This window comes from Rattus rattus, chromosome 1 (genome assembly GCF_011064425.1).
Source record: "Rattus rattus isolate New Zealand chromosome 1, Rrattus_CSIRO_v1, whole genome shotgun sequence".
Lineage (NCBI taxonomy): Eukaryota > Metazoa > Chordata > Mammalia > Rodentia > Muridae > Rattus > Rattus rattus.
The window spans coordinates 248,418,083-248,445,277 of record NC_046154.1 but is presented as its reverse complement, the minus strand read 5'-3'; the positions used below and the strand labels follow the sequence as shown (position 1 = coordinate 248,445,277).

The following is a 27,195-nucleotide window of genomic DNA, read 5'->3' as shown; positions in this document are numbered from 1 at the left end:
TGGGGAATCCTCTGCTCTCTGGTCCTCAATGCACATTCCAGGTATCAGGTAATTGGGTGATGGGAGGCCACGTCACCAGAGTTAGGTGTCCATCGTTTTATGGGACCCAGGTGAGGGAGGTAGACCCTTTTCTCAGACTGGCATGTCTGATAAGTTCTTGGGCCTGGTTTCCCTGAGATGGTTCTAGCACACCTGTAGTCTTAGTTCATGGTGGTCCATATATGAGGTAGCTTCCTTCCTACTGCCAGGAAGAAGTCATTTCAGTCTGTGCTGTGCTGGGTACCTGACAGATGGTGCTGTTTGTGGAACCACTCAGGGCCTGCAATCTAACTTCCCTCAAAATGGCAAACGTCAAGTGGTAAAATGGCGTCTCCTAGGGCTAGGCACAGCCTGAAAAAAACCACTGGTTCGTACAATGCAGTGTAACTTAAAGTAGGGCACAGCCTTGTCTCAAAAGTGTGCTCACACCCTCGCATTGTCTGAGTTTGTTGGGCAGCCTGATTTTTGTTTGTTTGTTTTTGTTTTTGTGTTTTTGAGACAGGGTTTCTCTGTGTAACAGCCCTGGCTGTCCTAGAACTTGCTCTGTAGACCAGGCTGGCCTCAAACTCACAGAGATCCGCCTGCCTCTCCCTTTCTAGTGCTGGGATTAAAGTCATGTGACAACACCAGGGCAGCCTGGCTTAATCTCTCTTGAAGGGACTTGCAGGTCTGGGTCTTCTCCCCCAACAAAGAGGTTTCTTTGTACCTTCAGAGGGCTCTTGGCTACTATGAATCTCTGTGGCTGTTCAGGAATCCTCTCATCCTCATATCTGGATGTGGACTGAGGACTCAGGCGACTTAGAAAGACCTGTGTCTAAGCTTTCCCCCTACCCCCAACCCCACCCCCATGACTGACTGAGTCTTTCTGTCCCCTACAGGACACAAGTGGACTGTAGACAAGTTCTGCGCTACTAGTTGTCCACGATGAACGGCCAGGCCCCTCCTCATGATGTCGTAGTTGCCAATGGGACTGAGAAATTAATTGTCCCTAAAATCATGAAGAACCAGTCGGAAGCCAGCACTCCTTCGAGGCCCCAAGCAGAGGCTGCCCTGCCTACTACAGCCAGAAGTATTGCTGGGGTATATGTGGAGGCCTCAGGACAGACCCTGAGCATCTATGCTGCAATGAAGCAGGGCCTCCTGCCCACTGGGCTTGGGGTGACTTTGCTTGAGGCCCAGGCAGCCACTGGAGGCCTCATGGACCTTGCCCAGGGCCAGCTTCTTCCTGTGTGTGAGGCTCTAAGGCGGGGTCTGGTGGGACTGGAACTAAAGGAGAAATTGTTGGCTGCTGAACGTGCGGTTACTGGCTATCCCGACCCCTATGGGGGTGAAAAGCTGTCCCTCTTCCAGGCCATCAGGAAAGAAGTTGTAGACAAGACCCTGGGGTGGAGTTTGCTAGAGGCCCAGCTAGCTACTGGGGGCCTGGTGGACCCAACCCAGGGTGTTCAAGTAGCCCCAGAGCTAGCCTGTCAGCAGGGCCTTTTGGATAAGGAGACATGGCTCAGCCTGATGGAGTCAGAGCCCAGTATGGGTACCCCAGGCTTTTCCGACCCCAACACACTGGAGCAGCTGCCATACTCTGCGCTGTTGGGTAGGTGTGTGCTAGACCCCAGCTCAGGGCTGCCCCTATTGCCCTTAAAGACCACCTTCCACACCCTGGCTGGAGCAGCCAGTGCGGCAATGCTGCTGGAGGCAGGGGTACTAAATGAGGAGACGGTCCGAGGCCTGCAGGAGGGCACACTGGTGGTGTCAGATGTGGGCACACGTCCCGAGGTGCAACGCTATCTGGAAGGCACTGGAGGGTTAGCGGGGGTTGTCCTGTTGCCTGGAGGTCACAAGAAAAGCTTTTTCCAGGCTACGGTTGAACACTCGCTCTCAAAGGGCATTGCTCTACAACTCTTAGAGGCTCAGGCTGCCACCCGCACCCTCGTGCACCCAAGCACAGGCCAGCGTCTTTGGGTGGAAGAGGCAGTCAAGACAGGCCTGGTTGGCCCAGACCTTCATGAGCAGCTCCTGGTTGCAGAACAGGCAGTGACTGGCTATTACGACCCTTTCAGCAGCTCCCGCATCCCCCTTTTCCAGGCTATGAAGAAGGGGCTTGTGGACCAGCCACTGGCTCTGCGCCTCCTGGATGCCCAGGTAGCCACAGGTGGGCTTATATGCCCAGCCCGCAGATTCCGGCTGCCCCTGGAGGCTGCCCTGCGCTTTGGCTGTCTAGATGAAGAGACTCGGCAACGTCTCTCTCAGACAATGGGCTTTTCAGATCCTGCCACACACGACCGTCTTCACTATGAACAGCTGTTGGCCCTCTCTGTCACTGACCCAGAGACAGGACTTGCTTTCCTGCCTCTCCCTGGAATGTCCCATGCAGATGAGCCTCAGGGACTCCCATTTATTGATCACTGTACCCGACAGGTCTTGAGCAAGGCCACGACCTCAGTCTCTGTAGGGAGGTACCAGGGCCGGCCTGTCTCCCTCTGGGAACTGCTCTTTTCTGAGGCGGTGCCCGTTAAGCAGAGAGCAATGCTTGCCCAGAAGCACCAGAACGGAGCTCTGTCAGTGGAGGCGCTAGCAGCTGAGCTGAAGAGCATTGTTGAGCAGGCTGCAGCATCTGCCAAAGTCACCTTTGCTGGGTTGAGGGACACTGTGACACCGGGCGAGCTGTTGAAGGCTGAGATAATCAACCAGGACCTGTTTGAGAAGCTGGAGCGTGGACAGACCTCAGCCCGAGATGTGGGCAGCCTGGACTCGGTGCAGAGGTACCTGCAGGGCACAGGTTGCATTGCAGGCCTTCTGCTTCCTGACTCCCAGGAACGTCTCAGGATCTATGAGGCTCGTAGCAAGGGGCTCCTCAGGCCTGGTACTGCCCTGATCTTGCTTGAGGCCCAGGCTGCCACAGGCTTTATCATTGACCCAAAAGAGAACAAGAGATATTCTGTAGAGGAGGCGCTGAGGGCTGGTGTCATTGGGCCTGATATCTATGCAAAGCTCCTATCTGCAGAACGTGCCGTGACTGGCTACACGGACCCCTACTCTGGGGAGCAGATCTCCCTCTTCCAGGCCATGCAGAGAGACCTCATTGTCAGAGACCACGGCATCCGCCTGCTGGAGGCCCAGATCGCCACCGGTGGTGTCATTGACCCTGTGCACAGTCACCGTGTGCCCGTGGACGTGGCCTACCAACGTGGCTACTTTGATCAGATGCTGAACTCTATTCTGCTGGACCCGTCTGATGACACCAAGGGGTTCTTTGACCCCAACACGCATGAAAATCTCACCTACCTGCAGCTTCTGGAGCGCTGTATACATGACTCTGAGACAGGCCTCCACCTCCTGCCCCTTAGTGGTACACGACCCCAGCTGGTAGATAGCTCCACTCGGCAGGCCTTCCAGAATCTACTGATCTCCGTGAAATACGGGCGGTTCCGGGGGCAGAGGGTTTCTGCGTGGGAGCTGATTAACTCTGAATATTTCAAAGAGGACTGGAGGAGGCAGCTACTGCGGCGCTGTCAGCAGCGCAAGATCACGCTGGAGCAGGTCACTCAGCTGCTGGAGAAAGAGATGAGGAGGTGGGCAGACGTCACACTGCCTGCCCTACAGGGCCGGGTCACTGCCTACCAGCTCCTAGAGGCCCACATCATCAACCAGGAGCTCCTGGACCAGGTACTGACAGGGACGGTCAGCCCAGATGCCCTCCTTCACATGGGCGATGTTCGCAGGTACCTTCAGGGCTCAGGCACCGTGGGTGGTGTGCTATTACAGCCCTCCAACCAGCGAATCAGTCTCTACCAGGCCATGAAGCAGAAGCTGCTGGCGCCTAGTGTAGCTTTGGCCTTGCTGGAGGCCCAGGCAGCCACTGGGGCCATCACCGACCCCTGCAGTATGCAGACCCTGTCAGTAGATGAGGCTGTGTGCCGGGGAGTGGTAGGAGCAGAAGTGTACCACAAGCTGAAGCGAGCAGAACATTCTATCACTGGCTACAGAGATCCCTTTTCTGGGAAAACGGTGTCCCTGTTCGGGGCCATGAAGAAGGGCCTTGTTCCTGTGGAGCAGGCAACCCGCCTACTAGAGGCCCAGGTGTCCACAGGAGGGGTCGTTGACCCCACAACCCACCTCCACCTCCCCATGTCTGTGGCCGTCCAGCGCGGTTGCATCGATCGAGAGATGGAGGTGGCCTTGTCCAGATCTCCTGAGACCTTCCCCACACCCGATGGCCGGGGGCATGCCAGCTATGCCCAGCTTCTGGAACAGTGTCTCCAGGATGAACCCTCTGGGCTTCACCTCCTGCCCCTGACAGAAGATGCCCCCTGCGTCCCCACTGACACACAGATCCAGGAGAGCCTGCAAGCATTGGCTGGCACTGAAGATGGTTTGTCCCTCTGGGACTCGCTCACCTCTTGTTACTTTACCGAGGAGCAGCGCAATGGCTTCCTTGAAGATGTGAGGGTTGGGAAGACGTCTGTGTCACAGCTACAGGACATTGTGCGCAGCTGGGTGCAAACAGCAAAGCTCCTGGCCCGGGCCCGCATCACCGTGCCGGGCCCACAGGGTGAGGTCCCTGCCGTTTGGCTACGAGATGCTGGTATTATCACCCAAGAGACACTGGAAGCACTGGCACAGGGTGTTCAGTCACCAGATGAGGTAGCTGAACAGCCTGCTGTGAAGGCCTGCCTCTGGGGTACAGGCTGCGTGGCCGGTGTGCTGCTCCAGCCCTCAGGGACCAAGTTGAGCATTGCTCAGGCTGTAAGAGATGGCCTCCTGCCCGCAGGCCTGGGCCAGCAGCTGCTGGAGGCCCAGGTGGCATCCGGCTTCCTGGTCAATCCGCTAACCAACCAGAGACTGTCAGTGCACGATGCAGTGAAGGCTGGCTTGGTGGGCGTGGAACTGAGTGAACAGCTCAGGCAAGTAGAGAGGGCTGTGACAGGATACTCAGACCCCTTTTCAGGAGGCCTCCTTTCTCTGTGGCAGGCCAAGGAAAAGGGGCTTGTATCCCAAAGTGAGGCCTTTCCTCTCCTGCAAGTCCAGCTGGCCACAGGGGGTGTTGTGGACCCTGTCCATAGAGTGCACCTGCCCCAGGCAGTGGCCTACAAGCTTGGCCTCCTGGATGAGCAGACAAGCCAGGCTCTGACTGCCACTGGGGAGGAAAACAAGCTCTTTTTTGACCCCAACTCCCGTGAGAAGGTGACATACCAGCAGCTCAAGGAACTCTGTGTGCTGGATGCTGACACTGGCCTGTGGCTGCTGCCACTGCCCCAGGACACTGTGCTTGAGGTGGATGACCATACTGCAGTGGCGCTGAGAGCTATGAAGGTGCCCATCAACATGGGGAGGTTCCAAGGACATAGTGTGTCACTCTGGGACCTGCTACACTCTGAGTATGTTGGAACTGAAAAGCGGAGGGAGCTGGTGGCACTTTGTTGTTCCGGGAGGGCTGCTGCCCTGCGACAGGTCATCAGTATGGTCACCACCCTGGTGGAGGCGGCAGAGAAGCAGCCCCCACAGGCCACCTTCAAAGGGCTCCGGAAGCAGGTTTCAGCAGGGGACTTGTTTAGGTCCCAACTGATCACCAAGCAGACACTGGATGAGCTCAACCAGGGAAAGAGGACAGTCGAGGAAGTGACAGAGATGGATAGTGTGAGGAGGTCCCTGGAAGGAGGCAACTTCATTGCTGGGGTCCTTATTCGGGATACAAAAGAGAAGATGAGTATCCCAGAGGCCTTGAGAAGGCACATTCTGAGGCCAGGCACAGCCCTGGTGCTGCTGGAGGCACAGGCGGCCACCGGTTTCATCATTGACCCCGTGGAGAACCGGAAGCTAACTGTAGAGCAGGCATTCCAGGCAGGGATGTTTGGTAAGGAAACCTACACGAAGCTGCTGTCAGCTGAGCGGGCCGTCACCGGCTATACAGACCCCTACACAGGAGAACAGATCTCTCTCTTTCAGGCCATGCAGAGGGACCTCATTGTCAGGGACCATGGCATCCGCCTGCTGGAAGCCCAGATTGCTACAGGTGGCATCATTGACCCTGTACACAGCCACCGTGTGCCCGTGGACGTGGCCTACCAACGTGGCTACTTCAATGAGGAGATGAACCGTGTGCTGGCTGACCCAAGCGATGACACCAAGGGCTTCTTCGACCCCAACACCCACGAGAACCTCACGTACCTGCAGCTGCTGGAGCGCTGCGTGGAGGACCCCGAGACAGGCCTGTACATGTTGGAAATTGTAAAGAAGGGAGAAACCTACGTGTACATTGATGAGGCCACAAGGCAAGCGCTGAGATCCAGAACTATGAAAATGCACATAGGGAAGTTTGCAGGCCAGACGGTATCCGTGTGGGACCTTTTATCCTCCCAGTATTTTACAGAAGGAAGGAAAAGAAAGCTTTTGCGGGAATACAGGGCCCAGAACATAGGCCTAGAGAAACTGCTGGAGGTTATTACCTCTACTGTGGAAGACACGGAGAAGCAAAGCCAAATATTCAAAGTACCGGGCATTCATGGTGATGTGACGGCTGTGGAACTATTCAACTCCGGAATCCTTGATAAGAGGACCCTAGACGCGCTCCACAGTGGGGAGAGAGGGCGCCAGGACCTCTGCCAGCTGGAGCATATAAAAATCTACCTGGAAGGCACCAATTGCATTGCTGGAGTGACAGCACCACTAACCCAGAAGATGATGAGCTTCTACAAGGCCAGCAAGGAAGAGCTCATCCCCGCAGGGTTCGCAGCCCAGTTACTGGAGGCACAGGCTGCCACTGGGTACTTAATGGACCCTTGCACCTGCCGGAGGTTGTGTGTGGATGAGGCCATAGCAGCTGGCCTGGTGGGTGAAGACCTGAGAGAGAGGCTTGTGAGCGCACAGAAGGCAGCGAAGGGCTATGAAGACCCAGCCACAGGGGAGACTCTTCCACTGTTCCAGGCCATGGAGAAGAAGTTAGTCGGGAGGGAGGAGGCCCTGAGGCTGCTGGAGGTGCAGGTGGCCACGGGCGGGGTCATTGACCCACTACACCGCCATCGTATCCCTCTGGATGTAGCCTGTCAGAGGGGATGTCTGTGTGAAGACATCATTGTGCTCATTGCTGACCAAAAGCATATGAGGAGAAGGTTCGTGGATCCCAACACACAAGAAAAGGTCACATACCAGGAGCTGCAGGACCGGTGCCGGCAGGAGGAGAAGTCAGGCTGGGCACTGTTCCCAGTGGTCAAGGACAAAAAAGACATGGACTATGTTGATGAGGCCACCAAAAGGGCCCTGGAGGCAGAGCAGGTGGAAGTGACTGTGGGGAGATACAGAGGCCAGAAGCGATCCGTGTGGGAGCTGCTGAACTCAGAATATTTTTCTGAGGAGAAGAAGATTGAATTAGTTAGAATATACAAAGAAGACACAGCCCGGGCACTGCAGAAAGTTGTAAAACTTATTCTAAAAATCATTGCAGACAAGGAAGGGAGAAGCAGGCAACTCTGGTTCCGAGGATTACGAACTCAGGTCACAGCTGAGGAACTGCTGAGCGCAGCGGTCATCACCAGAAAGACTCTGGAGGACCTGGAGGACGGCAGAGCTACAGTGGATCAGATTGAAGAGAAGGAAGATGTGAAGAGATACCTGAAAGGCACGAGTTGCATAGCTGGTGTCCTGGTGCCCGTGCAGGGGGTGCCTGGCCGTCAGGAGAAGATGAGCATCTATCAGGCCATGTGGAAGGGCCTGCTGAGGCCCGGCACAGCCCTGGTGCTGCTGGAGGCTCAGGCGGCCACCGGCTTCATCATTGACCCGGTGCACAACCGCAGACTGTCTGTGGAGGAGGCCGTGGCTGCAGGCGTGGTGGGGGGAGAGATCCAGGAGAAGCTGCTGTCAGCTGAGCGTGCTGTCACTGGCTACACGGACCCCTACACTGGGGGAGCAGATCCCTCTTCCAGGCCATGCAGAGGGACCTCATTGTCAAGAACCATGGCATTCGCCTCCTGGAAGCCCAGATCGCCACAGGCGGTGTCATTGACCCCGTGCATAGCCACCGTGTTCCCGTGGACGTGGCCTACAAACGTGGCTACTTTGATGAGGAGATGAACAGCATTTTGGCAGACCCTGGTGATGACACCAAGGGCTTCTTTGACCCCAACACGCACGAGAACCTCACGTATCTGCAGCTGCTCAGGCGCTGTGTGCGGGACCCAGAGACCGGGTTCTACATGCTGCAGCTGGCAGGAAAGGGCTCCAGTGTGTACCACGTGAGCGAGGACCTGAGACGTGCCCTGCGAGAGGCCCGTGTGAGCCCAGGCACAGTGGACTTCCAGGGCCAGAGCATCTCTGTGTGGGAGCTTCTCTTCTACAGAGAGGTGCCCGAGAGTCTGCGCCAGGACCTGCTGCGCCGGTACCAGGCAGGTGGGCTGAGCGTTCAGGACGTGAGCACCACACTCACCTCACTGCTGGCCCGAACCAAGGAGGGGAGCCCTCGTGCCGATCCGCAAGGAACCCTGGGGAAGGCCACCATGGAAGTAAAACGGGGTCATCTCCGGGGCCGTGAGGTCCCAGTGTGGAACGTTCTGACATCCAACTATGTGAGCAGGGACACCAGGAAGGAGCTGCTGGCCCAGTTCAGCTCTGGGACACTGACTCTGCCCATGCTGAAGAGGAGACTGACCACCATTATTGAAGAGACCGAGGAGACACAGGAGTCCCAGGCAGGGCACAGTGTCACCTCCCTTAAGCAACAGGAGACCGGGGCCGGAAGCTCAGGGCCTATGCTGACAAAAAGGCGAAGCTGGGGACAGCACAGACAGTGCCAGGCAGCAACAGGAGCAGACCCTGCGTGCTGCCACCATGCAGGTACACGCCGTGGGCAGTTCCGGGACCAGCCAGTTTCAGTGTGGAAGGTCCTGTTCTCCTCCTACCTAAGTGAGACCCATGGGAGGAGCTCCTGTCCCAGCACTTGGCCGGCAGGCTGGGGGTCAATGAACTAATTTCCATCCTCGTCCAAGTCATCGAGGAGACAGAAGAGAGGCTCAGCAAGGTGTCTTTACCTGGCCTGAGGCGCCAGGTGACCGTGACGGGAGTTGGGTAACACTGGCATCCTGGACCCTGATACCATCTGCAGAACTGGCCCAGGGCACCAGGACCATAGATGAGGTGACAGAGATGGACTCTGTCAAGCGCTACCTGAAGGGCACCAGCTGCATAGCGGGTATCCTGGTGCCCGTGCAGGGGAGCCTGGCCGTCAGGAGAAGATGAGCATCTATCAGGCCATGTGGAAGGGCCTGCTGAGGCCCGCACAGCCCTGGTGCTGCTGGAGGCTCAGGCGGCCACCGGCTTCATCATTGACCCGTGCTCAACCGCAGACTGTCTGTGGAGGAGGCCGTGGCTGCAGGCGTGGTGGGGGAGAGATCCAGGAGAAGCTGCTGTCAGCTGAGCATGCTGTCACTGGCTACACGGACCCCTACACTGGGGAGCAGATCTCCCTCTTCCAGGCCATGCAGAGGGACCTCATTGTGGAAGACCATGGCATTCGCCTCCTGGAAGCCCAGATCGCCACAGGCGGTGTCATTGACCCCGTGCATAGCCACCGTGTTCCCGTGGACGTGGCCTACAAACGTGGCTACTTTGATGAGGAGATGAACAGCATTTTGGCAGACCCTGGTGATGACACCAAGGGCTTCTTTGACCCCAACACGCACGAGAACCTCACGATCTGCAGCTGCTCAGGCGCTGTGTGGGACCCAGAGACCGGGTTCTACATGCTGCAGCTGGCAGGAAAGGGCTCCAGTGTGTACCACGTGAGCGAGGACCTGAGACGTGCCCTCACGAGAGGCCCGTGTGAGCCCAGGCACAGTGGACTTCCAGGGCCAGAGCATCTCTGTGTGGGAGCTTCTCTTCTACAGAGAGGTGCCCGAGAGTCTGCGCCAGGACCTGCTGCGCCGGTACCAGGCAGGTGGGCTGAGCGTTCAGGACGTGAGCACCACACTCACCTCACTGCTGGCCCGAACCAAGGAGGGGAGCCCTCGTGCCGATCCGCAAGGAACCCTGGGGAAGGCCACCATGGAAGTAAAACGGGGTCATCTCCGGGGCCGTGAGGTCCCAGTGTGGAACGTTCTGACATCCAACTATGTGAGCAGGGACACCAGGAAGGAGCTGCTGGCCCAGTTCAGCTCTGGGACACTGACTCTGCCCATGCTGAAGAGGAGACTGACCACCATTATTGAAGAGACCGAGGAGACACAGGAGTCCCAGGCAGGGCACAGTGTCACCTCCCTTAAGCAACAGGAGACCGGGGCCGGAAGCTCAGGGGCCTATGCTGACAAGGGCAAAGCTGGGGACAGCACAGACAGTGCCAGGCAGCAACAGGAGCAGACCCTGCGTGCTGCCACCATGCAGGTGCGCCGTGGGCAGTTCCGGGACCAGCCAGTTTCAGTGTGGAAGGTCCTGTTCTCCTCCTACCTAAGTGAGACCACCCGGGCCGGGAGGAGCTCCTGTCCCAGCACTTGGCCGGCAGGCTGGGGTCAATGAACTAATTTCCATCCTCGTCCAAGTCATCGAGGAGACAGAAGAGAGGCTCAGCAAGGTGTCTTTACCTGGCCTGAGGCCCAGGTGACCGTGTCGAGTTGGGTAACACTGGCATCCTGGACCCTGATACCATGCGAGAACTGGCCCAGGGCACCAGGACCATAGATGAGGTGACAGAGATGGACTCTGTCAAGCGCCACCTGAAGGGCACCAGCTGCATAGCGGGTATCCTGGTGCCCGTGCAGGGGGGAGCCTGGCCGTCAGGAGAAGATGAGCATCTATCAGGCCATGTGGAAGGGCCTGCTGAGGCCCGCACAGCCCTGGTGCTGCTGGAGGCTCAGGCGGCCACCGGCTTCATCATTGACCCGTGCTCAACCGCAGACTGTCTGTGGAGGAGGCCGTGGCTGCAGGCGTGGTGGGGGAGAGATCCAGGAGAAGCTGCTGTCAGCTGAGCGTGCTGTCACTGGCTACACGGACCCCTACACTGGGGAGCAGATCTCCCTCTTCCAGGCCATGCAGAGGACCTCATTGTGAAAGACCATGGCATTCGCCTCCTGGAAGCCCAGATCGCCACAGGCGGTGTCATGACCCGTGCATAGCCACCGTGTTCCCGTGGGCGTGGCCTACAAACGTGGCTACTTTGATGAGGAGATGAACAGCATTTTGGCAGACCCTGGTGATGACACCAAGGGCTTCTTTGACCCCAACACGCACGAGAACCTCACGTATCTGCAGCTGCTCAGGCGCTGTGTGCGGGACCCAGAGACCGGGTTCTACATGCTGCAGCTGGCAGGAAAGGGCTCCAGTGTGTACCACGTGAGCGAGGACCTGAGACGTGCCCTGCGAGAGGCCCGTGTGAGCCCAGGCACAGTGGACTTCCAGGCCAGAGCATCTCTGTGTGGGAGCTTCTCTTCTACAGAGAGGTGCCCGAGAGTCTCGCCCAGGACCTGCTGCGCCGGTACCAGGCAGGTGGGCTGAGCGTTCAGGGCGTGAGCACCACACTCACCTCACTGCTGGCCCGAACCAAGGAGGGGGGAGCCCTCGTGCCCGATCCAAGGAACCCTGGGGAAGGCCACCATGGAAGTAAAACGGGGTCATCTCCGGGGCCGTGAGGTCCCAGTGTGGAACGTTCTGACATCCAACTATGTGAGCAGGGACACCAGGAAGGAGCTGCTGGCCCAGTTCAGCTCTGGGACACTGACTCTGCCCATGCTGAAGAGGAGACTGACCACCATTATTGAAGAGACCGAGGAGACACAGGAGTCCCAGGCAGGGCACAGTGTCACCTCCCTTAAGCAACAGGAGACCGGGGCCGGAAGCTCAGGGGCCTATGCTGACAAGGGCGAAGCTGGGGACAGCACAGACAGTGCCAGGCAGCAACAGGAGCAGACCCTGCGTGCTGCCACCATGCAGGTACGCCGTGGGCAGTTCCGGGACCAGCCAGTTTCAGTGTGGAAGGTCCTGTTCTCCTCCTACCTAAGTGAGACCCGCCGGGAGGAGCTCCTGTCCCAGCACTTGGCCGGCAGGCTGGGGGTCAATGAACTAATTTCCATCCTCGTCCAAGTCATCGAGGAGACAGAAGAGAGGCTCAGCAAGGTGTCTTTACCTGGCCTGAGGCGCCAGGTGACCGTATCGGAGTTGGGTAACACTGGCATCCTGGACCCTGATACCATCGAGAACTGGCCCAGGGCACCAGGACCATAGATGAGGTGACAGAGATGGACTCTGTCAAGCGCTACCTGAAGGGCACCAGCTGCATAGCGGGTATCCTGGTGCCCGTGCAGGGGAGCCTGGCCGTCAGGAGAAGATGAGCATCTATCAGGCCATGTGGAAGGGCCTGCTGAGGCCCGCACAGCCCTGGTGCTGCTGGAGGCTCAGGCGGCCACCGGCTTCATCATTGACCCGGTGCTCAACCGCAGACTGTCTGTGGAGGAGGCCGTGGCTGCAGGCGTGGTGGGGGGAGAGATCCAGGAGAAGCTGCTGTCAGCTGAGCGTGCTGTCACTGGCTACACGGACCCCTACACTGGGGAGCAGATCTCCCTCTTCCAGGCCATGCAGAGGGACCTCATTGTGAAAGACCATGGCATTCGCCTCCTGGAAGCCCAGATCGCCACAGGCGGTGTCATTGACCCCGTGCATAGCCACCGTGTTCCCGTGGACGTGGCCTACAAACGTGGCTACTTTGATGAGGAGATGAACAGCATTTTGGCAGACCCTGGTGATGACACCAAGGGCTTCTTTGACCCCAACACGCACGAGAACCTCACGTATCTGCAGCTGCTCAGGCGCTGTGGGACCCAGAGACCGGGTTCTACATGCTGCAGCTGGCAGGAAAGGGCTCCAGTGTGTACCACGTGAGCGAGGACCTGAGACGTGCCCTGCGAGAGGCCCGTGTGAGCCCAGGCACAGTGGACTTCCAGGGCCAGAGCATCTCTGTGTGGGAGCTTCTCTTCTACAGAGAGGTGCCCGAGAGTCTGCGCCAGGACCTGCTGCGCCGGTACCAGGCAGGTGGGCTGAGCGTTCAGGACGTGAGCACCACACTCACCTCACTGCTGGCCCGAACCAAGGAGGGGAGCCCTCGTGCCGATCCGCAAGGAACCCTGGGGAAGGCCACCATGGAAGTAAAACGGGGTCATCTCCGGGGCCGTGAGGTCCCAGTGTGGAACGTTCTGACATCCAACTATGTGAGCAGGGACACCAGGAAGGAGCTGCTGGCCCAGTTCAGCTCTGGGACACTGACTCTGCCCATGCTGAAGAGGAGACTGACCACCATTATTGAAGAGACCGAGGAGACACAGGAGTCCCAGGCAGGGCACAGTGTCACCTCCCTTAAGCAACAGGAGACCGGGGCCGAAGCTCAGGGGCCTATGCTGACAAGGGCGAAAGCTGGGGACAGCACAGACAGTGCCAGGCAGCAACAGGAGCAGACCCTGCGTGCTGCCACCATGCAGGTACGCCGGGGCAGTTCCGGACCAGCCAGTTTCAGTGTGGAAGGTCCTGTTCTCCTCCTACCTAAGTGAGACCCGCCGGGAGGAGCTCCTGTCCCAGCACTTGGCCGGCAGGCTGGGGGTCAATGAACTAATTTCCATCCTCGTCCAAGTCATCGAGGAGACAGAAGAGAGGCTCAGCAAGGTGTCTTTACCTGGCCTGAGGCGCCAGGTGACCGTATCGGAGTTGGGTAACACTGGCATCCTGGACCCTGATACCATGCGAGAACTGGCCCAGGGCACCAGGACCATAGATGAGGTGACAGAGATGGACTCTGTCAAGCGCTACCTGAAGGGCACCAGCTGCATAGCGGGTATCCTGGTGCCCGTGCAGGGGGAGCCTGGCCGTCAGGAGAAGATGAGCATCTATCAGGCCATGTGGAAGGGCCTGCTGAGGCCCGGCACAGCCCTGGTGCTGCTGGAGGCTCAGGCGGCCACCGGCTTCATCATTGACCCGGTGCTCAACCGCAGACTGTCTGTGGAGGAGGCCGTGGCTGCAGGCGTGGTGGGGGGAGAGATCCAGGAGAAGCTGCTGTCAGCTGAGCGTGCTGTCACTGGCTACACGGACCCCTACACTGGGGGAGCAGATCTCCTCTTCCAGGCCATGCAGAGGGACCTCATTGTGAAAGACCATGGCATTCGCCTCCTGGAAGCCCAGATCGCCACAGGCGGTGTCATTGACCCCGTGCATAGCCACCGTGTTCCCGTGGACGTGGCCTACAAACGTGGCTACTTTGATGAGGAGATGAACAGCATTTTGGCAGACCCTGGTGATGACACCAAGGGCTTTTTGACCCCAACACGCACGAGAACCTCACGTATCTGCAGCTGCTCAGGCGCTGTGTGCGGGACCCAGAGACCGGTTCTACATGCTGCAGCTGGCAGGAAAGGGCTCAGTGTGTACCACGTGAGCGAGGACCTGAGGCGTGCCCTGCGAGGCCCGTGTGAGCCCAGGCACAGTGGACTTCCAGGGCCAGAGCATCTCTGTGTGGGAGCTTCTCTTCTACAGAGAGGTGCCCGAGAGTCTGCGCCAGGACCGGCTGCGCCGGTACCAGGCAGGTGGGCTGAGCGTTCAGGACGTGAGCACCACACTCACCTCACTGCTGGCCCGAACCAAGGAGGGGAGCCCTCGTGCCGATCCGCAAGGAACCCTGGGGAAGGCCACCATGGAAGTAAAACGGGGTCATCTCCGGGGCCGTGAGGTCCCAGTGTGGAACGTTCTGACATCCAACTATGTGAGCAGGGACACCAGGAAGGAGCTGCTGGCCCAGTTCAGCTCTGGGACACTGACTCTGCCCATGCTGAAGAGGAGACTGACCACCATTATTGAAGAGACCGAGGAGACACAGGAGTCCCAGGCAGGGCACAGTGTCACCTCCCTTAAGCAACAGGAGACCGGGGCCGGAAGCTCAGGGGCCTATGCTGACAAGGGCGAAGCTGGGGACAGCACAGACAGTGCCAGGCAGCAACAGGAGCAGACCCTGCGTGCTGCCACCATGCAGGTACGCCGTGGGCAGTTCCGGGACCAGCCAGTTTCAGTGTGGAAGGTCCTGTTCTCCTCCTACCTAAGTGAGACCCGCCGGGAGGAGCTCCTGTCCCAGCACTTGGCCGGCAGGCTGGGGGTCAATGAACTAATTTCCATCCTCGTCCAAGTCATCGAGGAGACAGAAGAGAGGCTCAGCAAGGTGTCTTTACCTGGCCTGAGGCGCCAGGTGACCGTATCGGAGTTGGGTAACACTGGCATCCTGGACCCTGATACCATGCGAGAACTGGCCCAGGGCACCAGGACCATAGATGAGGTGACAGAGATGGACTCTGTCAAGCGCTACCTGAAGGGCACCAGCTGCATAGCGGTATCCTGGTGCCCGTGCAGGGGAGCCTGGCCGTCAGGAGAAGATGAGCATCTATCAGGCCATGTGGAAGGGCCTGCTGAGGCCCGCACAGCCCTGGTGCTGCTGGAGGCTCAGGCGGCCACCGCTTCATCATTGACCCGGTGCTCAACCGCAGACTGTCTGTGGAGGAGGCCGTGGCTGCAGGCGTGGTGGGGGAGAGATCCAGGAGAAGCTGCTGTCAGCTGAGCGTGCTGTCACTGGCTACACGGACCCCTACACTGGGGAGCAGATCTCCTCTTCCAGGCCATGCAGAGGGACCTCATTGGCCAGAAAGACCATGGCATTCGCCTCCTGGAAGCCCAGATCGCCACAGGCGTGTCATTGACCCCTGCATAGCCACCGTGTTCCCGTGGACGTGGCCTACAAACGTGGCTACTTTGATGAGGAGATGAACAGCATTTTGGCAGACCCTGGTGATGACACCAAGGGCTTCTTTTTGACCCCAACACGCACGAGAACCTCACGATCTGCAGCTGCTCAGGCGCTGTGTGGGACCCAGAGACCGGGTTCTACATGCTGCAGCTGGCAGGAAAGGGCTCCAGTGTGTACCACGTGAGCGAGGACCTGAGACGTGCCCTGCGAGAGGCCCGTGTGAGCCCAGGCACAGTGGACTTCCAGGGCCAGAGCATCTCTGTGTGGGAGCTTCTCTTCTACAGAGAGGTGCCCGAGAGTCTGCGCCAGGACCTGCTGCGCCGGTACCAGGCAGGTGGGCTGAGCGTTCAGGACGTGAGCACCACACTCACCTCACTGCTGGCCCGAACCAAGGAGGGGAGCCCTCGTGCCGATCCGCAAGGAACCCTGGGGAAGGCCACCATGGAAGTAAAACGGGGTCATCTCCGGGGCCGTGAGGTCCCGGTGTGGAACGTTCTGACATCCAACTATGTGAGCAGGGACACCAGGAAGGAGCTGCTGGCCCAGTTCAGCTCTGGGACACTGACTCTGCCCATGCTGAAGAGGAGACTGACCACCATTATTGAAGAGACCGAGGAGACACAGGAGTCCCAGGCAGGGCACAGTGTCACCTCCCTTAAGCAACAGGAGACCCGGGGCCGGAAGCTCAGGGCCTATGCTGACAAGGGCGGCTGGGGACAGCACAGACAGTGCCAGGCAGCAACAGGAGCAGACCCTGCGTGCTGCCACCATGCAGGCACGCCGTGGGCAGTTCCGGGACCAGCCAGTTTCAGTGTGGAAGGTCCTGTTCTCCTCCTACCTAAGTGAGACCCGGGAGGAGCTCCTGTCCCAGCACTTGGCCGGCAGGCTGGGGGTCAATGAACTAATTTCCATCCTCGTCCAAGTCATCGAGGAGACAGAAGAGAGGCTCAGCAAGGTGTCTTTACCTGGCCTGAGGCGCCAGGTGACCGGGGATCGGGAGTTGGGTAACACTGGCATCCTGGACCCTGATACCATCACGAGAACTGGCCCAGGGCACCAGGACCATAGATGAGGTGACAGAGATGGACTCTGTCAAGCGCTACCTGAAGGGCACCAGCTGCATAGCGGGTATCCTGGTGCCCGTGCAGGGGGAGCCTGGCCGTCAGGAGAAGATGAGCATCTATCAGGCCATGTGGAAGGGCCTGCTGAGGCCCGCACAGCCCTGGTGCTGCTGGAGGCTCAGGCGGCCACCGGCTTCATCATTGACCCGGTGCTCAACCGCAGACTGTCTGTGGAGGAGGCCGTGGCTGCAGGCGTGGTGGGGGGAGAGATCCAGGAGAAGCTGCTGTCAGCTGAGCGTGCTGTCACTGGCTACACGGACCCCTACACTGGGGAGCAGATCTCCCTCTTCCAGGCCATGCAGAGGGACCTCATTGTGAAAGACCATGGCATTCGCCTCCTGGAAGCCCAGATCGCCACAGGCGGTGTCATTGACCCCGTGCATAGCCACCGTGTTCCCGCTGTCTCTTATACACATCTAGATGTGTATAAGAGACAGATCTGCAGCTGCTCAGGCGCTGTGTGCGGGACCCAGAGACCGGGTTCTACATGCTGCAGCTGGCAGGAAAGGGCTCCAGTGTGTACCACGTGAGCGAGGACCTGAGAGCGTGCCCTGCGAGAGGCCCGTGTGAGCCCAGGCACAGTGGACTTCCAGGGCCAGAGCATCTCTGTGTGGGAGCTTCTCTTCTACAGAGGGTGCCCGAGAGTCTGCGCCAGGACCTGCTGCGCCCGGTACCAGGCAGGTGGGCTGAGCGCTCAGGACGTGAGCACCACACTCACCTCACTGCTGGCCCGAACCAAGGAGGGGAGCCCCGTGCCGATCCGCAAGGAACCCTGGGGAAGGCCACCATGGAAGTAAAAGCGGGGTCATCTCCGGGCGGAGGTCCCGTGTGGAACGCTCTGACATCCAACTATGTGAGCAGGGACACCAGGAAGGAGCTGCTGGCCCAGTTCAGCTCTGGGACACTGACTCTGCCCATGCTGAAGAGGAGACTGACCACCATTATTGAAGAGACCGAGGAGACACAGGAGTCCCAGGCAGGGCACAGTGTCACCTCCCTTAAGCAACAGGAGACCGGGGCCGGAAGCTCAGGGGCCTATGCTGACAAGGGCGAAGCTGGGGACAGCACAGACAGTGCCAGGCAGCAACAGGAGCAGACCCTGCGTGCTGCCACCATGCAGGTACGCCGTGGGCAGTTCCGGGACCAGCCAGTTTCAGTGTGGAAGGTCCTGTTCTCCTCCTACCTAAGTGAGACCCGCCGGGAGGAGCTCCTGTCCCAGCACTTGGCCGGCAGGCTGGGGGTCAATGAACTAATTTCCATCCTCGTCCAAGTCATCGAGGAGGCAGAAGAGAGGCTCAGCAAGGTGTCTTTACCTGGCCTGAGGCGCCAGGTGACCGTGTCGGAGTTGGGTAACACTGGCATCCTGGACCCTGATACCATCGAGAACTGGCCCAGGGCACCAGGACCATAGATGAGGTGACAGAGATGGACTCTGTCAAGCGCTACCTGAAGGGCACCAGCTGCATAGCGGGTATCCTGGTGCCCGTGCAGGGGGAGCCTGGCCGTCAGGAGAAGATGAGCATCTATCAGGCCATGTGGAAGGGCCTGCTGAGGCCCGGCACAGCCCTGGTGCTGCTGGAGGCTCAGGCGGCCACCGGCTTCATCATTGACCCGGTGCACAACCGCAGACTGTCTGTGGAGGAGGCCGTGGCTGCAGGCGTGGTGGGGGGAGAGATCCAGGAGAAGCTGCTGTCAGCTGAGCGTGCTGTCACTGGCTACACGGACCCCTACACTGGGGAGCAGATCTCCCTCTTCCAGGCCATGCAGAGGGACCTCATTGTGAAAGACCATGGCATTCGCCTCCTGGAAGCCCAGATCGCCACAGGCGGTGTCATTGACCCCGTGCATAGCCACCGTGTTCCCGTGGACGTGGCCTACAAACGTGGCTACTTTGATGAGGAGATGAACAGCATTTTGGCAGACCCTGGTGATGACACCAAGGGCTTCTTTGACCCCAACACGCACGAGAACCTCACGTATCTGCAGCTGCTCAGGCGCTGTGTGCGGGACCCAGAGACCGGGTTCTACATGCTGCAGCTGGCAGGAAAGGGCTCCAGTGTGTACCACGTGAGCGAGGACCTGAGACGTGCCCTGCGAGAGGCCCGTGTGAGCCCAGGCACAGTGGACTTCCAGGGCCAGAGCATCTCTGTGTGGGAGCTTCTCTTCTACAGAGAGGTGCCCGAGAGTCTGCGCCAGGACCTGCTGCGCCGGTACCAGGCAGGTGGGCTGAGCGTTCAGGACGTGAGCACCACACTCACCTCACTGCTGGCCCGAACCAAGGAGGGAGCCCTCGTGCCGATCCATGGAACCCTGGGGAAGGCCACCATGGAAGTAAATGGGTCATCTCCGGGGCGTGAGGTCCCGTGTGGAAACGCTCTGACATCCAACTATGTGAGCAGGGACACCAGGAAGGAGCTGCTGGCCCAGTTCAGCTCTGGGACACTGACTCTGCCCATGCTGAAGAGGAGACTGACCACCATTATTGAAGAGACCGAGGAGACACAGGAGTCCCAGGCAGGGCACAGTGTCACCTCCCTTAAGCAACAGGAGACCGGGGCCGGAAGCTCAGGGGCCTATGCTGACAAGGGCGAAAGCTGGGGACAGCACAGACAGTGCCAGGCAGCAACAGGAGCAGACCCTGCGTGCTGCCACCATGCAGGCACGCCGTGGGCAGTTCCGGGACCAGCCAGTTTCAGTGTGGAAGGTCCTGTTCTCCTCCTACCTAAGTGGGACCCGCCGGGAGGAGTTCCTGTCCCAGCACTTGGCCTGCAGGCTGGGGGTCAATGAACTACTTTCCATCCTCGTCCAAGTCATCGAGGAGACAGAAGAGAGGCTCAGCAAGGTGTCTTTACCTGTCCTGAGGCGCCAGGTGACCGTGTCGGAGTTGGGTAACACTGGCATCCTGGACCCTGATACCATCACGAGAACTGGCCCAGGGCACCAGGACCATAGATGAGGTGACAGAGATGGACTCTGTCAAGCGCTACCTGAAGGGCACCAGCTGCATAGCGGGTATCCTGGTGCCCGTGCAGGGGGAGCCTGGCCGTCAGGAGAAGATGAGCATCTATCAGGCCATGTGGAAGGGCCTGCTGAGGCCCGGCACAGCCCTGGTGCTGCTGGAGGCTCAGGCGGCCACCGGCTTCATCATTGACCCGGTGCTCAACCGCAGACTGTCTGTGGAGGAGGCCGTGGCTGCAGGCGTGGTGGGGGGAGAGATCCAGGAGAAGCTGCTGTCAGCTGAGCGTGCTGTCACTGGCTACACGGACCCCTACACTGGGGAGCAGATCTCCCTCTTCCAGGCCATGCAGAGGGACCTCATTGTGAAAGACCATGGCATTCGCCTCCTGGAAGCCCAGATCGCCACAGGCGGTGTCATTGACCCCGTAGCCACCGTGTTCCCGTGGACGTGGCCTACAAACGTGGCTACTTTGATGAGGAGATGAACAGCATTTTGGCAGACCCTGGTGATGACACCAAGGGCTTCTTTGACCCCAACACGCACGAGAACCTCACGTATCTGCAGCTGCTCAGGCGCTGTGTGCGGGACCCAGAGACCGGGTTCTACATGCTGCAGCTGGCAGGAAAGGGCTCCAGTGTGTACCACGTGAGCGAGGACCTGAGACGTGCCCTGCGAGAGGCCCGTGTGAGCCCAGGCACAGTGGACTTCCAGGGCCAGAGCATCTCTGTGTGGGAGCTTCTCTTCTACAGAGAGGTGCCCGAGAGTCTCGCCAGGACCTGCTGCGCCGGGTACCAGGCAGGTGGGCTGGAGCGCCCAGGGGCGTGAGCACCACACTCACCTCACTGCTGGCCCAACCAAGGAGGGAGCCCTCGTGCCGATCCGCAAGGAACCCTGGGGAAGGCCACCATGGAAGTAAAACGGGGTCATCTCCGGGGCCGTGAGGTCCCGGTGTGGGACGTTCTGACATCCAACTATGTGAGCAGGGACACCCGGAAGGAGCTGCTGGCCCAGTTCAGCTCTGGGACACTGACTCTGCCCATGCTGAAGAGGAGACTGACCACCATTATTGAAGAGACCGAGGAGACACAGGAGTCCCAGGCAGGGCACAGTGTCACCTCCCTTAAGCAACAGGAGACCGGGGCCGAAGCTCAGGGGCCCTACGCTGACAAGGGCGGCTGGGGACAGCACAGACAGTGCCAGGCAGCAACAGGAGCAGACCCTGCGTGCTGCCACCATGCAGGTACGCCGTGGGCAGTTCCGGGACCAGCCAGTTTCAGTGTGGAAAGTCCTGTTCTCCTCCTACCTAAGTGAGACCCGCCGGGAGGAGCTCCTGTCCCAGCACTTGGCCGGCAGGCTGGGGGTCAATGAACTAATTTCCATCCTCGTCCAAGACATTGAGGAGACAGAAGAGAGGCTCAGCAAGGTGTCTTTCCCTGGCCTGAGGCGCCAGGTGACCGCATCTGAGTTGAGTATCACTGGCATCCTGGACCCTGATACCATGCGAGAACTGGCCCAGGGCACCAGGACCATAGATGAGGTGACAGAGATGGACTCTGTCAAGCGCTACCTGAAGGGCACCAGCTGCATAGCGGGTATCCTGGTGCCCGTGCAGGGGGAGCCTGGCCGTCAGGAGAAGATGAGCATCTATCAGGCCATGTGGAAGGGCCTGCTGAGGCCCGGCACAGCCCTGGTGCTGCTGGAGGCTCAGGCGGCCACCGGCTTCATCATTGACCCGGTGCTCAACTGCAGACTGTCTGTGGAGGAGGCCGTGGCTGAAGGTGTGGTCGGCGGGGAGATCCGAGAGAAGCTGCTGTCAGCTGAGCGTGCTGTCACTGGCTACACGGACCCCTACACTGGGGAGCAGATCTCTCTCTTCCAGGCCATGCAGAGGGACCTCATTGTCAAGAACCATGGCATTCGCCTCCTGGAAGCCCAGATCGCCACAGGTGGTGTCATTGACCCCGTGCATAGCCACCGTGTTCCCGTGGACGTGGCCTACAAACGTGGCTACTTTGATGAGGAGATGAACAGCATTTTGGCAGACCCTGGTGATGACACCAAGGGCTTCTTTGACCCCAACACACACGAGAACCTCACGTACCTACAGCTTTTGCAGAGAGCTACAGTTGACCCGGAGACAGGATTGTTGTTTCTTTCCCTCCTTAAGGGCTGAAAAAAATATTTTTTTTTATTACTCCTCTGAATTAATGGAAGGTGCCTCAGCATTCTCATAGACCTTGACTTGTATCATTGGTTTCTTCTAATACTCTCATTTCTTTTTTATTAAGGTGTAATTTTTTAGGTAATGCTCTTTTCTTGCTACCCTTGTGCTTCTGATTGGTACTTTTGTGTCCCATATATTTTCTCCCTCCTTTTGTCTATTTGGATTTTTTTTTTCGGCAACCCTTTATAATTTCCTCCTGTTTTTCCTTATGACTGTTTTCTGTTGCTGCTTTAGGGAGCATGACATTGGAGGGTTTTGGGTTTTGGTATTTTGGTTCCAAGACAAAGTTTCCCTTGGCTCTCTTCATACTCACTCTGTTGAACAGTGTGGTGTCAAACTCAGAGATTCACCTGCCTCTGCGTCCCAAAGACTGACATTAAAGTCTTGCGCCACCACTGCCCAGTCAAAGAGGTGGTCTTTTAATTGAGGCTTTCTCTGACAGCAGGGCAATCAATCGATTTGCTGTGCTCACTCTTCTCAAATTGGCAATCTTTTCTATTGGTTTCCCAGTTTCTGGGATTGCACGTGTAAATCACCCGGCTTGGACAAAACCTTCAACATTTTTAATATGGCCACTTTTGTACACGGTATGTCTTGATTTGCCGCCTGTATTTAGTATCATGCTGTTCATCTTCTCTCCATGTACCTCTGAGACATCTCGGTTCCGTGTATCACAGTTTTTAGTGCACACATATCTTTTGATAATAAATGAATGTTCTGCCCTCAGGAGGATTCATTTGTGCTGCTGTTGCCTGTATGAATTGCTCTGTCAGTGCGTGCTGAGTATTGACCAGAGCTTGCTCTCATCTGCATGCAGTTCAGTCTTGTGGGTTCCCGTAAGTACCAACTAGCTAGGCAACCTCTGTCGCAGTTGGTTTGCCCGAATAGGTTGGTATATGACCAGCATTCCTGATCTCTTGAATGATTTAAGTCTCTTCTTTCGTTTCATTGAGAAAATGGTTTATTTGGACTCGGTGTTGGGAAGATTCAAGGGACAGGTTTTCCTCTGGTCATGGGTTTCTCTCTGACAGAGTCCCAAAGTAGTTAGAACACCTCAAGAATGCTATTTAAGGACAAAACAAAACCAAGGAGGGTGGGGAGGACAAAACAACAGGGCTTAGAGCTATGTTTCAGAGGTTAAGAACTTCTGGCCGCTCTTTCAGCAGACTTGGGTTTGGTTAGCCACATAGTGACTCATCACCGTCCATAATTCCTGTTCAAATGGGTTCAACCCCCTCTTCCCACTTCCCAGGGCACCTGATACACAGGTGGCACACATACATGCCTGTAGGCAAAGCACTCAGACACAGAAAATGAAATCAAACTGAAAACATTAACTGCTGGTTTTTATTTTAATTTTATTTATATATTATCGTTTTTTTCATTTTTATATCTTTACTTGCTTTTGTGGTGTGAATGTTTTGCCGTGCATATATGTCTATTTGACCCAATGTGCCTAGCTTCTGTTCAGATCGGAGGAGGGTTTCAGATCACCTGCAACTGGTGGCTGGGAGCCATTATGTGGGTGCTGGGAATTGAACCTGGGTCTGCCAGTGCTCTTAAATGTCGAGCCATCTCTCCAGCCCCCAGACCCCCATCCTCAAAGCTCTCGTTTGTGTCTTAGGTGTTTGAAGCTTCAGTTACAAAACTTTCATTCTTAATGCAGAGATTAAACAGGGGAACCAAACAGTCTGAAACCCGGGCTACGTTGTCAGAGGTTGCTGCTAAGCCATGCCCCTAGGAGGGCTCCAGAATGCCGTTAATCATGACTGTGTGACTAGCTGGGTCAGGTATGGAGGGCAGGGATGTGGTCGGCTTCCTTCACTCGCTCAGTAGGGTGCCTGCAGTGGCCTTGGCTGCCTCCGGGGTGTTTAGAAGAACCTTCACAGGCTACTTGCAATGTCTCTGGGCATAGTTTCCCCAATCTGATCCCATTTGGAGTGTGCTGAACTTCCTTGTACCAGGAATTTATATCTTTTCCCCCAAATCTGGGACATCTTCAGCCTTCTTATTTCAAACTGCTTTCCTATGGACCTCTCTTTTTTTTTTCCCCCCTTCGAAACTTCAGATGCAGTGATCTTAGCTCCTGTTTGTCTCTTTGAAGTTCTTTTCCACAGCTCAGATTGGAGGGTTATTTTTTTCCTGTCTGTGATCTATAAATAATATAAATGTATAGAATCCTATAAATATAACAGTGTCTGGCCGATTGGCTGGTTGTGTTGGGTGGTACTAAGCAGTAAGCCTAACATGCTATTTTAGACTTTCTCCCGATTCTTCTAACACCTGGGCCATCATCACCGCCATGTGTCAACCGTCGTCTCTCTCCAGACTCACTCAATCCAGCGCTTAGAATGCACAGCCTTTTTTTTTTTTTTCTGGTCCTTTATCATATATGATTTCATGACCTACTGGGTCCTGTTAAGGCTTCCTGAGAATGTTGGCCTTTTGTGAAGCTGGCCCTCATTCTGGTTAGGTTTGGCCCATGGGTGACATCCACCTACTAAGGTGGTGGTCTCAGTATCCACTCTTGTTTGAAGCTTTCTGCTGTACTTTGGGGCACTTTCTCAGCGGGTGCCCCTCAGTCCGGACATGAGCCTGAGCACTGGGGGAAGTGAGTGAGCAAAGGACCTCTCCTCTAGTTCCAGCCAGGTTCCTTGGATGCCCCCCACCCACATACCCTGGGCTCCAGAGGTGTTCTTGTTATCCCCCATTTAGATACCAGGACCTGTCCCCATCTTTTAACTTCCTGTGCTAACATGCAATTCCATATGACCATGCTCAGGACAAAGCAGCCAGAGAGAAAGAGACCTTGCCACACTTCTACGGCCTACCTGGACCCGGTGCCTGAACCCTTACGCCCATGAAGATAAAGATTCTGGAGGCTCCTGGGTCTCTATAATGACACCCACTCTGACACCACAGGGTTGGGGAAAATGAAGAAAACAGGAATCCTGTTACACTCTAGATACAGCGGTTCTCAACCTTTCTAACGTTTCGACCCTTTAATATAATTCCTCATGTTGTGGTGATTCCCCTCCACCCCAACCATGGCATTATTTCATTGCTACTTCATAACTGCAATTTTGCTACAGTTACAAATCGTAATGCGATTATCTGATAACCAGGATATCTGATATGCGGGTTGAGACCCACAGGTTGAGAATGCTGGGTTGCAGAGGAATAAGTGAGCTTCCGTCAGGACTTTAACTTATCCTCCACGGTGCTCAGACTGTGCCATCCCCTGATGGAGACCATTGACACAGCACAAGAGTGGATGCTCCCCCTTACCCATTGCTCTTTGATTAGATGTTCCCATATTGCCACCACTGTGACCATCCCAGGTTTTCCGAGCCCCTACCCTCACCCCCGTGCCCAGAAAGTGATGTTCATCTTCTGTCCGGAGAGCTTAACTGAGTGAGACCTGGGCTGAGGCACATTGCTGTATCTTGGCCAGACATGGAGGGCTTAGGGATTACTACCTTCACTTAAAAAGTAGTGGCAGGTCAGGTTCCAATGTCTGGCTGGGGGGTTGGGGATTTAGCTCAGTGGTAGAGCGCTTGCCTTGCAAGCGCAAGGCCCTGGGTTCGGTCCTCAGCTCGGGGGGGGGGGAAGAGGGGCCTTGCTTCCAATGTCTGGCTGGTGTGTAAGCCCCAATGACAAGCAGTGTCCTCACGCAGCCAGCTGTTATCCGCCACTGAAAGGATGTTGCGGGCTGTTCTGCTCCTGTTCAAGGAAATTCAGGATCCTAAGACACAGTGTTTGGATAATCTTGACATGTAGGCATGCGGTGTCCTGGGATAGTCAGTGGGCAGCATGCTGAGTGTCTGAAAAGGAGGAGGGTGAGTGGGGTCAAAATGTGAGGGTCTCGGGCACAGCAGCCAGCCTGAGTGACTATAGTGAGCCCCTGCATTTAACAGTCACTAAAGCAAGTCTTATTATTATTCTGAGATCCCTTGAATAAATATCACCCAGCCTTAGACTGCTGCGCCCACAAACTGACCATGGCTTCCAAAAAGTGTAAATCTAGGCTCCCGGCTCCAGGCTCCAGCTACTACTTTCTTAACTCCTAGTACCACCTTTGACCAACCTCCACCTACTCTTTGGCCAATGATTGGATTAACATTCCAATTTCTCTTCTTTTTTTTTAATCAAAGGGATATAATAACAGTACATAGCTCAGAGGGGCTCTAATGTATCCTGGAAGTGATCTAATCACATCTTCAGTGGTGTTTCCACGAAGCAGCTTTTAACATGCTTGTAGTTTTTCTCTTCTTATCTAAATAGAAGACCCCTCCCTCCAAAATCAGGCCAAGGAAATTAAGGTTGCTATAGAAACAATCCAAAGGCACAAATTAGTTAATAGTTTGTGTTCAAAACTGACTTTATACCAGCCCGTACCTATAATCTCGGCACTCAGAGGTTGAGGCAGGAGGATCGTGAGTTTGAGGACAACTTGGCCTTAAACAAGCCTCAAAACAACAACAAACATCGCATACACACACACACACACACACACACACACACACACACACACACACGACAGGGGTGTTGGGTCTAGGGGGCAGGGAGATTTCACAGAAGGCTAAAGGCAGAATGCCAAGTATTAACTTGGTTCTGGCTGCTTTATTCCCTACAGGTCAGACTTGACTTCTTGTCCACCTGCCAACATACGATTTGTTCCTTTTTCCTGGTGACATGAAGGATGGATTGAGGCAGGGCAGTCCAGTGCTTGGCCTCTTTCCCTCACTCAGTTTGCCTAGTCTTCCCTCTCTATCCAGGCCCAGGAGGAGTCGCTTGACAAACCCAAAAGGTCAGGGACCCACCCAGAGCAGAGCAGAGCAGGGACAACAAGGGTGAGAGAGGTGTGTGTTACCCAGCTGAGGGAGGCCCTTCAGGTGTTCTTGCGTGGTCGGAGCTGACTCATCTGATGCAGGGGCCACAGTGGGAACAGACAGCTTCGCAGCAAAACACATGGATGACTTTCCCAGCTTTGCAGCAAAACACATGGATGACTTTCCTCCCACACCAGGGCTGAGACACTGGATGGTCAGGAGGCATCTAATTCTTTTTTTTTTTTTTTTTTTTTTTTCGGAGCTGGGGACCAACC

At 56.7% G+C, this 27,195-nt stretch overlaps 1 protein-coding gene across 1 annotated transcript; it reads left to right on the top strand.

Moving 5' to 3' along the window:
• Window positions 1-772: 772 nt before the first annotated feature.
• On the top strand, window positions 773-22,814 carry Eppk1 (epiplakin 1). Its single transcript, XM_032917174.1, is given in 47 exon segments — window positions 773-7,939; window positions 7,942-8,783; window positions 8,785-8,868; window positions 8,871-8,940; window positions 8,943-9,085; window positions 9,087-9,125; window positions 9,127-9,232; window positions 9,235-9,300; window positions 9,303-9,359; window positions 9,362-9,403; window positions 9,406-9,833; window positions 9,835-10,485; window positions 10,488-10,521; window positions 10,524-10,617; window positions 10,619-10,778; window positions 10,780-10,843; window positions 10,846-10,902; window positions 10,905-10,946; window positions 10,949-11,050; window positions 11,053-11,119; window positions 11,121-11,410; window positions 11,413-11,564; window positions 11,566-12,202; window positions 12,205-12,312; window positions 12,315-12,380; window positions 12,383-12,823; window positions 12,826-13,498; window positions 13,500-14,305; window positions 14,308-14,379; window positions 14,382-14,411; window positions 14,414-14,453; window positions 14,455-15,387; window positions 15,389-15,456; window positions 15,459-15,494; window positions 15,497-15,559; window positions 15,562-15,642; window positions 15,645-15,735; window positions 15,737-15,845; window positions 15,848-16,427; window positions 17,886-18,281; window positions 18,284-19,497; window positions 19,499-19,825; window positions 19,827-20,286; window positions 20,289-20,671; window positions 20,674-20,723; window positions 20,725-21,036; window positions 21,038-22,814. Coding segments are annotated over 47 exon segments (19,542 nt in total). The 5' UTR covers window positions 773-963; the 3' UTR covers window positions 22,038-22,814.
• The last annotated feature ends 4,381 nt before the right edge of the window (window positions 22,815-27,195 follow it).